Source organism: Parasteatoda tepidariorum, chromosome 5, assembly GCF_043381705.1.
Source record: "Parasteatoda tepidariorum isolate YZ-2023 chromosome 5, CAS_Ptep_4.0, whole genome shotgun sequence".
Classification (NCBI taxonomy): Eukaryota; Metazoa; Arthropoda; class Arachnida; order Araneae; family Theridiidae; genus Parasteatoda; species Parasteatoda tepidariorum.
This window is the reverse complement of record NC_092208.1, coordinates 76808950-76820818: the sequence shown is the minus strand read 5'-3', so window position 1 is coordinate 76820818 and position 11869 is coordinate 76808950. Positions and strand designations below refer to the sequence as shown.

General features: G+C 26.7%; 3 protein-coding genes across 5 annotated transcripts in view; 1 reads left to right on the top strand and 2 right to left on the bottom strand.

Moving 5' to 3' along the window:
* Positions 1-1469: 1469 nt before the first annotated feature.
* Positions 1470-2045, bottom strand: LOC107451334 (zinc finger protein 888-like). The gene has a single exon (XM_071181082.1). The coding sequence runs from the start codon at positions 2043-2045 to the stop codon at positions 1470-1472; it is 576 nt and encodes a 191-aa protein (XP_071037183.1).
* A 595-nt stretch (positions 2046-2640) lies between these two features.
* On the top strand, positions 2641-7720 carry LOC107451341 (Vitamin-K epoxide reductase). Its single transcript, XM_016067406.4, has 3 exons — positions 2641-2908; positions 2993-3102; positions 7315-7720. Exons 1-3 carry the CDS (start codon positions 2715-2717, stop codon positions 7539-7541), a joined length of 531 nt encoding a protein of 176 aa, XP_015922892.1. The 5' UTR covers positions 2641-2714; the 3' UTR covers positions 7542-7720.
* A 1926-nt stretch (positions 7721-9646) lies between these two features.
* The window catches only part of LOC107451335 (fatty acid-binding protein), a 39611-nt gene continuing 37388 nt past the window's right edge, over positions 9647-11869 (bottom strand). For all 3 annotated transcript variants that reach the window (XM_071180643.1, XM_043051972.2, XM_043051973.2), the window contains 2 exons: positions 11149-11247; positions 9647-9931 (listed from right to left, as the gene is read on the bottom strand). In XM_071180643.1, the coding sequence (XP_071036744.1) occupies positions 9878-9931; positions 11149-11247 (153 nt within the window). In that variant the 3' untranslated portion in view covers positions 9647-9877. The remainder of the gene's footprint in view (positions 9932-11148; positions 11248-11869) is intronic.

Sequence of the window (11869 nt, the reverse complement as noted above, 5' to 3'; positions counted from 1 at the left end):
CAAGTACTGCATAAATTGCAGTGTTCTGATTTCTAACTAAACATTGGCTGGAAGGTAATCGGATACAGTGAGTATGCATTATCACATTATCTAGATGGCTTTCTCTGGATAAAACATTTATGAATTAATGGTCACAAGCATACAGACTTTATAAACATCAACAAAATAATATTTTTTATGAGAAAAAAAAGCTAGTGGTACATGAATAATGTGAACTATAATGCATGAAAAAAAAATAGATAGTAATAAAGATAGTAAAAAATAGAGTAGTAATGATTTAATTTATTGAGATAAAAGTTATTTTATGATACTTCCAATGCACAATTGAACACATACCGAATCTATGATAGTATAATAATAAAAAAATTAAATTGTATTTTATTAAAATGAATTTAATATGATTTACAAAATATGGTCTGATCTTCGCAGCATATGATATCATTGATTTATTCAGGATGTGGGAAAAATTGCATTGATTGTTAAATGGGGGAGGAAGGAGGATAATTTCTCAGTTACCATCATTTGCTCTTAATATCATGTATTTTGCAGTGATTTTGGTTTCTTTGCAGTGATTTCTTACAACATCTTACATTTCTTTTTGTGTTGGGGATGTGTTGCTACAAATGACAAATAATGTTATTGGATTTTTATTTACAATTCACAGGTTGTAATAATATCCTATTTGAAATATCCATATTTTAAAAGTGAGAAGTAAGTCAAGATAACAAAAAAAAATTTAAAAAATGAATAGTAAAACTACAAACATTTTACAATTTAAACACTGCAAGTTGAGCACATATAAAAAAGATTAACTATGACTATAGATCTAATAAAAAGCAATTTTTCAACCAAATTTCCCTTTTGTTTTTAAATACTTGCTTAGTTAAAATAAATGCTAACATTTTACATAAATATTAAAACATAAAATCTTTATTTATATTTTTTAATTAAAATAAAATTTTAATAAAAAAATTATATTTGTCAATTTACTTTATTCTATAATTTCAAGAAATTTTTTTTGTTTTTTTTTATATCAATAAATCAGTGAAAGTGTAAGAACAATTAAAAATTTTTAGTTGCTAATCCTTTAGACAAGTAACTACTTTCTCAATTTATTCTTCTGCCTTACAACCTTCTATTAAGTTCAGTAAAAAAGATTAATTGTATACACTGCAAAACTAAGTTTTTTTTCCCAACGATAGTGTTGATATAAATTGAGTTCATAAAAGAGAGATATATCACACATTAAATGAATAAGTTGTATTTTCTGCAAGAGCAAAATAGTGTTTATTTGAATAAATCTTAAGTGAGAATATATATTGCAAACACTGCCAAATTATACTTTTCTTTAATAGAGTGTTAATTAAAATTTCACTTATGTGTAGTAGGTTTATTACAGATATTGCAAAGATAAGGTTTTTCTGCAGCATTAATTAGATAGTAATATATATTTTTGAGCATGTAAGATTTTATGCATTGCATTTCTCTTCCGTATGATCAAGAATATGTTTATTTAAATAAATTTTCTTTGAAAATGTTTTATCACATACACTACACGGATGAGACTTCTCTCCAGTATGAACAAAAGTATGCTTCTTTAAATTGCCTTTTTCTGCAAATGTTTTATCACATACACTGCATGCATAAGACTTCTCTCCAGTATGAAGAAGAGTATGTTTCTTTAAATTACCTTTCTCTGTGAATGTTTTATCACATACATTGCATGAATATGGTTTTTCTCCAGTATGAACAAGAAGGTGTTTATTTAATTGACCGGTCTGTGAGAATGTTTTATCACACACATTGCATGAATAAGGCTTATATCTAGTGTGGACAAGACTATGTTGATTTAAACTTTTTTTATGTGTGAAAGATTTATCACATACACTGCACAAATATGGCTTCTCACCAGTATGAACAAGACAATGTTGATTTAAACTTTTTTTATGTGTATAAGACTTATCACAAACACTGCATGAATAAGGTTTCTTCTCAGTCTGAACAAGATCTTGTTGATCTATACTTGTTTTAGACTTATCACTCATACTGCATGAATAAGATTTCATTCTGTTTTGCACAAAAAGTGCTTATTTCAATTAGTTTATATGTCGCTGTTTTGTCACATTAACTACAATAATAATGTTTTTGTTTTTCATCATTAAAAGTGACAGTTTATTTTTCTCTTGTGATACTCGGCTTGAATAAGACTTTATTTCACCATGACAGTGTTGTTCTTTACCATGATCTGAAATGTCTTAACCGTTATATAAAAGATTTATTATACATTGCACGGATGAGGTTTATATTTATCTTTCTGCCAGAGACTAAAAAAAAAAACACAGTTTCGGAATCAAAACTGAAATATACGCTATACCTAAAATAAGCAGTTCTGATTGCCTAATTTTGTTCAACCCGGCTTTCACGATAGATTCGCAAACTGAATTTGATTAAATTTTAAATCGCATTAGCGATGATAATTTAAGAAACTTGATCAGGAAGCTAATACTTTTATAGTATGAACTTCATATAATGTTATTAGATTGACATGTAATAATCCAGGGAACGTGAGCGATGTCTGAAACTGATACAGTAAAAATGTCCCTTAGAGCGATAAATAATAAGGATTATGACTTGTTTGTAACCGTACTTACACAAGTGTCAAGATTGTTTTGTAAACAAAGACTATCTTTTAAAACGTTTTTCGTGGACTAAAAATGGTTTATAACAAAAAAGAGTATGAAACTAACCTCAAATTTATCCAAGTTGCTACTGGTATACTTTGTATATCCGGACTGATTTTATCCATCTATGCTTATCATGTGGAAACTAAAAAGGAAGAAGATGAAAACTATACAGCAATGTGTGACATTTCTGAACATATGAGCTGCACTGCTGCATTTTCCTCGAAGTAAATTATTTAACCTTTACCTAATTTTAGAAAATTTGTTAAAAAATTTTTACGTTAATTTGTTCTTATTCTATTTGATTTTAGATATGGCAAAGGATTTGGCTTACTTCAACACGTTCTAGGAGAAAATTCCATATTGGTTCAACCAAACAGTGTGTATGGCATTATGTTCTACTTAGGATTCATACCTATTAGTAAGTTGGTTTATAAGTTTCTTTTTACATAAACGCAATAGTTTTTTTATTATCATTTATTTTATTAAAACCACAGTAGCTGGCTGTCCGGGAAAAATTGAAAGTGTTCCTTTTCTTTAAAAAAATTATTTTCTAGCACAGTGCTTAATTAGCTGCAATATATATTTATAGTCTGCAAACTATTTTTATGTTAAAAATATGAATATGTAGCAAAATTAAACAAATAATTTCTAGCCAATAGATGATTCTATTAAAATGCATTTACTTCTATTGATTTTAAATTTCGTGGTGAAAATATCATGTCTGTTAAATATTTATATAATTTCTTTGTAATAAAGGCTGAACAAATAAATTATAAAATAATAAATTATAAATAAAAATAAATTATAAAATAAAAAAATTATAAAATATAAAATAAATTAAAAAAATTATTATAAAATAAAAATTATTATAAAATAAAAAAATTATAAAATAAATTATAAAATAAAAAACAAATAAATTATAAATTTCTTAAATTAACAAATGTATGATGGAAAAATAACAGTACAACACCAACACTGAAGTGTCAGTATTAATTATAGTATGCTTTAGCGCTGAGAGAATGGCACATTTTGACAGGAATGTCAACATAGTTTAAAATCTTAGACCTTACACAGCGTAAATAAATAATTCTTTTGAAATTTATGAGCCGGATTTAACTTTTCAGATTCATAAAAGCTTATAAGAATTGTATGAATGAATTTTTTTACATAATTATTAAAAGTGCTTGACTCTTTGTATATAGTAATATGCCTTTACACTTGACAATTGTTATATGATCACTCTGATCAATTGTCATATGAAATCTCTGTTATTGTATATATATATATATATATAGTGAAACCTCCTGCTACGGACGCCTCTCAATTCGGACATATTTTTAATTCCCCGGAATGAACCATTATGTACATTCTCCGCAAAGTGGACACTCCCGTAACCGGGCGCAGACAGTCATTTTGGCCCTGAAGCATTATTTTCTATCTCTTCAAACTGGACACTACTTTTTCTAAATTTGAAAAAAAGAACTATTTTTGCTTTAAATTGCCAGATAAAAAAATGCAACTTTTCACCTTTTTTAAAGCATGTAAATTTTTTGCATTATCCATAACTAAAAATATTGTTTAGCTATTTCACTACTGAAGAATCAATCTTTCCCTTGTCACCTTGCCTTATCTTTGTAAAGAAAGGAGAGAAAATGATACTGCCCTCTTGAAATAATTCGGACATCGGCATCTTTTCATCTGGACCACACAGGTTATGAGACCCCTCAAGTTGAAATGACATCTTAAATGCTCTCAGTGCTTCTTCCCGTATTGAAAATTTCTTTATTTTTCTTATCAATTTGAAGACTGTATTTAACACAACTGGGGTAAAAAAAAAGCGAACAGAAGATTCTTTGAGGTGTTCATATAAATAAAACATTTATTCAGACACTTGATAACTGATCAATTGTGAATAATCAACTCCATAGGTCCTCATGACTTCAGGTATGCATTGCTTTTTTTCTTGAAACATGGGAGGTTTACTATCAAGAAGGTATTAACCATGTTCCATATCAAATGACAAGTATGTGTAAGAGGATGTAAACCTAATAATTGAAACCAGGGTTGGCAAGTTTTTGACACATGACGGTTTATACCATGGTTTTAACCGTCATGTCAACAACCCCTCTGTCAAAAACCCATAGTTTTGGTAAAACTGTATTTTTATTTGAGTTTAACTGCTTATAATTTAAAGTTAAATCATTTTAGGGCAATAAAATTAGAAAAAAAGTTGTTAAAAGATATTTATGAACAGATTCTTGCATCTAGAATTATGTATTTATAACAAACTTTTTATATTTGTATTCTTTTTAATATTTCTTAAAGTTTAAATAAATATCCTTGTAGATAGTTTTTGTAGATTATTTCATTATTTCTACATCTGTGAAAATATTCTAAAAACAATTTACTATGTTGAACTTCGTTATTAGGGTACCCTTCCTATAAACAGACAACTCTCATAAACAGGCAATTTTTTCGGTCCCAAGAATGTCCGCTTAATGGAGATTTTACTGTATATATATAAGGACAATGCATCTTATTATTGTGAAAATAAGGGATGTTGCAGATTTATTTAATCGAGGCATGAAATTTCAATATTACAGATGCTAGTCTCACTAAAATTTTTATCTGTTACTTTTTCATGAAAAAAATTGTCTATTTTTAATATGTTAACAGTTATAGTATGAAGGACTTTTTCTAGTGACCAGAACCATGACAGAATAAAGAAATCTTAAGAATTAAAACATATTTATAACAACAGTAATATTAAATTTAAAAAAAAAAACAGTTGTCCTAATGATTTCAGATGTTATGGTTACAGAGATGAAAAGGGGGGAGGAACCAGCATTTTGTGTTTATTTCAAATAGAAAATAGATCGCTTGATATCAAAACTTTTCTATGTGCTGTTTCACAGAGACATGATAATCTAAGTGTATACTAAACTCAACATTAAAAAAAAAATTTAACAAGTTCCTTCATATAGTTCAATAACATTTCACTGAAAATTCTGAATCCATTATCTAAATAACATTTTCATAAAGAAATTTTCTCATTCTGATACTAAGAGAAAGGTTGAAAAATATATCAAAATTTCTATTATAGAACTTAGCTGAAAATTTTTTATTTAACTCTTTCTTTTATATTTTTATTAATGTATTAGACAGTTCAAGGGCCAAGTTCAGAAGCGTTGGGGCCTCTTTTGGCCTTCAAGCTGTAGACCAGGGTTTCTTAACCTGTGGTTCATGAACTCCTAAGGGATCCATGAGTTATATTTTGGGGGTGTGCTGACTACTCCTAATTTTTAAAACGTTTGGAAGCCTACCCATTGCTTGTAAAGCGAACTATGTCAGCTATAATTCAGTTTGCTACAGTGTATCTTTGCGAAGCGGGATTTTCCACACTTGTGACAATACAAACACAACATCGAAATCGATTGAATGTTGAACATGATATTGCTTTGTCGAAAACCATCCCTCAATTAAATTGATTAATTAAGGGAAAGCAGCAACCTTCACCTTAAAAATTTTAATTTTAAAAATTTTGCATACTATTAAAATAATAAAATTAAATGTTTTCTAATAATTGATGTTTTTATAATTACTTTTTTCACAGGGTGGTGGTCCGTGACTTCTTAAAAAATTTTAAAAGGGGTCCATTATATCAAAAAGGTTAAGAAACACTGCTGTAGACTGTGCATCCCTGATTTAAGCTATTTGCAGCAGAATAACAGTTAATATTCGAAACTTTACTGTACTATCTGGCTTTTATGTTTTTTTCATTGTCGGTTGTGTCCTTTATTTTAACCACGCTAAAAAATATATGAGTCTAAAAATTGCTGATTATTATGAGTGTGTTTCTAACATTACTTAATTAACTACAATTTGCCCTTACTTTCATTTCTTTTGTGTTAGAATTAGCTTTAATTTTTATATAATTTGCAGTTGCACTAAAATAAAAAGTGTTTAATTTTGTTGTCTGCATTAAAAGAGTTTAAATAGAATACTTTGAAAAATATGTATATTTTTAAGAATAATTTTACCTTAATTTTTATAACCATCTACTAATCTGCAATTTTTTTAAAATAGCACTCAAATGTTTGCTTACACATTTTTCTATCCTGAAATCAATGATTAAATTAAATATAAGAAAAATCTTACCAGTTGTAAAAAGTATAAATCAGAGGCCTGCTTACTCATATAAAGAAAAATCTTGAAAGACTTTTTCAATTATTTCTGCAGTTTGAAGAAGAAAAACTTTGGTTTCTTTTTGATAGAGGAAATAAAAATTAGTTATTAAATCTTAAGAATTGATCATTTAATTTATAAAGAAGATGAACATTGACAGTTGCTTTGGAATTTCAAGCACCTATGCATTTACACTCATGCCTTCAGCACTGTGTTAATAAAATTTTAATGAATCACTGAAACTTTTACTGTGAAATATCTCCAACTTGACATTCATATTAAATTCAAGAACAGATAAATAATAATAAAAACATTTGAAGTAATATACTCAGTCAGTGAAGTAATATTTTTGTAACATTAATTTTAATTATTTTTGTTGTTGTTAATTCTTGTTTAAATTCAACTTAATTTAATGTTAATTTTTAATAGATATTTTCCTTTTTAGGTGAAGTTCGAAACCTCACAGTATCTAGACTCATAATTTTAGTGGCTTGCATTTCAAATGCTTGTTCAGTTTATCTTGCCTACATTTTGATGTTTATTTTGTATGATTTCTGTGTTGTTTGTGTTACAACATATCTTCTCAATGCATTATTGCTAATCTGTAGTATATTTCGATACAGGTATCATGTTATTTATTTAGAAAGGAACTCAAGTAAAAAGAAAAAGTAATTTTTGATTCTTAGGAAGATTTCAAAAAACAAAATTTATTTTCATGGTAAATTTAAAAGTCATTTAATTTGTTTTATATCATTGTATTATAATTTTGCTATCAGAATATTTTAAAATTCATTATCTATATTTTCTAGCTTTGTATTATTTGTATAAATAAATATATGTATATAAGGAAATGATAAGAGTGAAATGTTTTGTTTACTTCAGGTGGAACTTATCTTAACAGAAAAGTGAAAGTACAAGTTGAATGAAAATTGAATAGCTTGTACAACAAAAGTTTTAATTTAAAAAAAAAAAAAAATTTATTTTGTTCTTATTTAATAATACAACAGAAATTTATTTTCGACAAGTAATTATATCTTTGAAATTTGAGTGGGTGAAGGTATTAAGTGACATCTTTGAGTGTTGTCGGGGTATAAAAAATGTTCCAAGTCATTTTGCAACAGTCATAAAGTAACCTTAGGAAGACTTTTGGCAACAAAATTAAAATGTCATGACAGCTTAATGGCCTTTAGAGATTTATAGAATTTTCCAATTAGAAGCTTGTGCCCACTAAATTATAAAAATTGTATTTGCTGTTATCATTAACTATATCAAACTATTTTCATTATAAAAACTTATTCGACTAAAATTCAATTTAACTATCAAGCTTTACTTGTTCAATTTTCACATGAAATTGTTTGAATAACACAAAATACCTTAATCCATAATCAGAATTATGTTTGCATTTGTAAAAGCTATACATGAAGTTCTGTTTACTTTGTATTGTCGCATTATTTATTTTCATGTTTTTGCTTCAATGGTTTTCCAATATTTTCATTTGTGGTTTATTTTATTTCCTGCTGAAGTATGTAGCTTGTTGCACAAGTAGCATAACTTAGATTTATTTTTTATAAGATGTTATTATACTATCAAAACAGGTTATTTTCATTGCTTTATAATAACATTACACAGGAATGTTACAGTTGAATGTGATTTTCAAATTATTGTTTTATGCTGGAATAATTAATGCTTATTTAGTGGCGGTCCACTCTCAGTACCAGTTCTTGAGGTGACAGAAAATTTTGTTTTGTTGCAAATAACTTAAATCTTTAATTGTAGTTATATTTTTTTCTGAATGTTTTTTTTTTATTTGGCATAGAACTTCTGATTAATTTAGTTCATTAGTAAATGTAAAAAATATGCACTTTCCGAGTACTTCATCAGTACAAAAAAAAAATACTTAACCACATTTATTTGAGAAGATCTCCTTCACAGTATCAATACACTTTTTTATGCCATAAATTTTTGATTTTTAGCCTTGGTTATTTGATATCTGTTGGTTGGTCTGATTTTAATCCTATTTAATAGTTTTCATTAAATTAAGCTGTTTTTAATAAAATTGGACAAAATTTTCCACTTTGTTATAAATCTCAATTGAAATAATTCTTTACTCTATAAATTTAAATTTTCATGCTCAAAGTAGTGACAAGTTTAAACTTAGCCCTCGATGCTAACAGATTTGGCTAGGCTACCATAGTTATGACTATTAAATTTTTTTGTTTCCAAAAAAATAAAATATCAAAATTACATAACATTACTGTATTTGAGTTCTAATGTATATGGCAAAGTTATTATTATTCTTGTAATATAAGCCTTTTTCTTAATCTGTGAAGATATGATTCTTTGAATTAAAAAAAGTTTTTCACTTTGAAATACAGTCATATTTAAAAAGAAAAGGATTTAGCTTCCTAAGTTTATATTAACCTTAGTTTTTTTTAAACTAAATTATGAGTATCTAGTATTAAAAAATATAAGACAAATTAGTTTTATTTATATTTTATGAACAATTTTATTTGTAGGCAGTCACCTTTTCTGGAATAACTGTAACTTATAAAATACAACTTTGCTTTTCATATATTTATTCATCAACGTCCTTAATAGAGCATGATTTTAATTAAACTAATTAATTATGCACGGTTTAATGCATAGCCCTACTCCTGTAACACTATTTCAATTTGCTTGGTCTATAGTCTAAGTAAAATAGATGTTCACTTAAAACTCCTTTGCTTTAAAGGTTCTGCATAACAACTGTGTCCTGAGCAATAAATAAAAACCATAGATTGTTGATAAAATATCAACCTTTAATGTACAAAAGTTTTGACAATAACAGTTAAGTGAAAATAATAGAAATGAAGCATTTTTAATTGTGATATGTCCAGATCAAATACATAAAAAATTTAAAAATAAAACAGGGTGGAAATGAATCTTAAAACATGACAGCATTGCATAATAAAAAAACTTGGATTTATTGAATCATTATTAGAGTGAGCAATAACCAGGACTTCGATGTTCTATTCACATCGATTGTAAACCCTAGTGCTTTCGATATCATCAACTTTGCATATCTAGATGAGAGAAAAAATGCATATAAACACCAAATGAATTTTTTTTAAGAATATAATTTTATTGAAACACTGTAATAAACAGAGTGTTCCATAATGATCACATCAATCTCTTTTTTAAATCTTGATCAAAATTAAAATTTTAAAAAAAAGCATGCACATAAGGTATTAGTGATTAATATTTAAGCAAGGAGAGAAAAAAGAAACATTGAAATCTAACAATTGACTAATGATGAAGGGATAACTTCAAAACATGTCCTAATTTATGAAGGAAACTGAAAGGAGGTTCGTAAAAGCATCTCCAAGTTTCATCGGGCAATCAAATCGATCATGGAATATCAATTCATTATAAACGATGAAACAGATATGAATAGCTTTGTACCAATTTACCCCTTTTATAAACTATTTTTATATTAATACGTTTTATATCTTTAATTTTGCATTTTCCTGGAAACAATACTTTAAATTACACTAAAAAAATTAAGGATAAAAAAAGCCAAGATAATTTATTAACATTTAAAAAATATAACACAATGAAAACTTTTAAAATTTACATAAAGCTACAAATTTAAACTGCTGAGTTACACAAAAAATAGTCTGCTCCCCCATCCAGTGAAATAAAAATTCCATACTTTTTAAAAGAATTTACAATAACATTATTTGAGGAGAAATGTATCATATCCAGAAAGAACAATGTGAAATGCATTTAACTTCAGAAAATTTTAAGATTTAGTACTTTCTTTTAATTTTAAAATTTTTTATATTGCTTTTTTTTTCGGTGGTCAACAATACAACCGACATATAGAAAATTTGAAACATATAGTCAAAAACAACTTATCGGGGTTGACTTATACACTGGTAAATACAAGAATTATAAAATTTGGTTTTACTAAAATCATTTATATAGTAGTATAAAATTAGTTATTTAAACTTAAGAAATTCATCAAATTTTTTTTTCCAACTGTGGATTTTCAGTTTTTTGTTGTTTTAAAAATGATATAAAACAGCTTGATAATACTTTAGTTTTAACTAGATTGCAATAATAAACTGTTTTATTATTTAATATTTCTTTTGGAAAAAAAAGTTTTTTCACTGTAGTTAAAAGAAATCTATTCCTTTCAGGGCATTTTTCTTTTCATGATTTTTTCAACCGTGAAAAAACAAAACCAATCATCCATGATATTTCAAATAAAAATATCAATATTTAAAATTATACTTACAGTTTTCATTGTATCTCCTTCAACTTCTCTGATTATAGTAACTTCTTTATCTCCACATTGTTTCTGAACCAATTTACCATCTTCCAAAACAACAGTAGTCTGTAAAGAGTTAAAACAGTTGCAAAAGGTGTAAGCTTTTTTTCTGCACACAAAATTTAAAAGAAATCATAGAAATGCCTATAAAGATGTTATAGTTTGTACTATATATATGGTTCTATATAAATGGTTCATACCAGCAATGGTACTATATAAATGGTTCATACCAGCAATAAAAATATCATGGTTCAATAGGACTTCCTAGATTTAGTGGTCCAGAAATTTAATATAATAGACGAACTAGTGAAAAGAACTTAACTATTGCATAATTCATGTTATGGTACACATCAAAAATCATTAACTGCCATCTATTTCACCAAAAAAATAATTAGGTTCATTACTCCACAATGACTGGAGATTAAAATTAATTCTTTAAAAAAAAAGGCTAAAATGTTAGTAAATAGTTTTAACATACAGATTAAAATGCTGGGACTAAATAAACAGATAAATTAGGACAACAGGGAAAGTAAGAACTGAAGAAATATTTTGTTAAAAATTAATTATCTAAAAATTATGAAATTCTAAATATAATCAAATTAAAATAATGTTTTATTAATGAACAATAATACTGTCAGAACTTGAATGCAAAGCACAGCACAACATATAAATTTGAAATTTCAACATT

Coding starts and splice junctions, on each gene's coding strand:
- LOC107451341 (XM_016067406.4), top strand. CDS start 2,715: ATGGTTTATAACAAAAAAGAGTATGAAACTAACCTCAAATTTATCCAA. Junction 2,909..2,992: donor ACTGCTGCATTTTCCTCGAA/GTAAATTATTTA, acceptor ATTTGATTTTAG/ATATGGCAAAGGATTTGGCT. Junction 3,103..7,314: donor CTTAGGATTCATACCTATTA/GTAAGTTGGTTT, acceptor TTTCCTTTTTAG/GTGAAGTTCGAAACCTCACA.
- LOC107451334 (XM_071181082.1), bottom strand. CDS start 2,045: ATGAGTGATAAGTCTAAAACAAGTATAGATCAACAAGATCTTGTTCAG.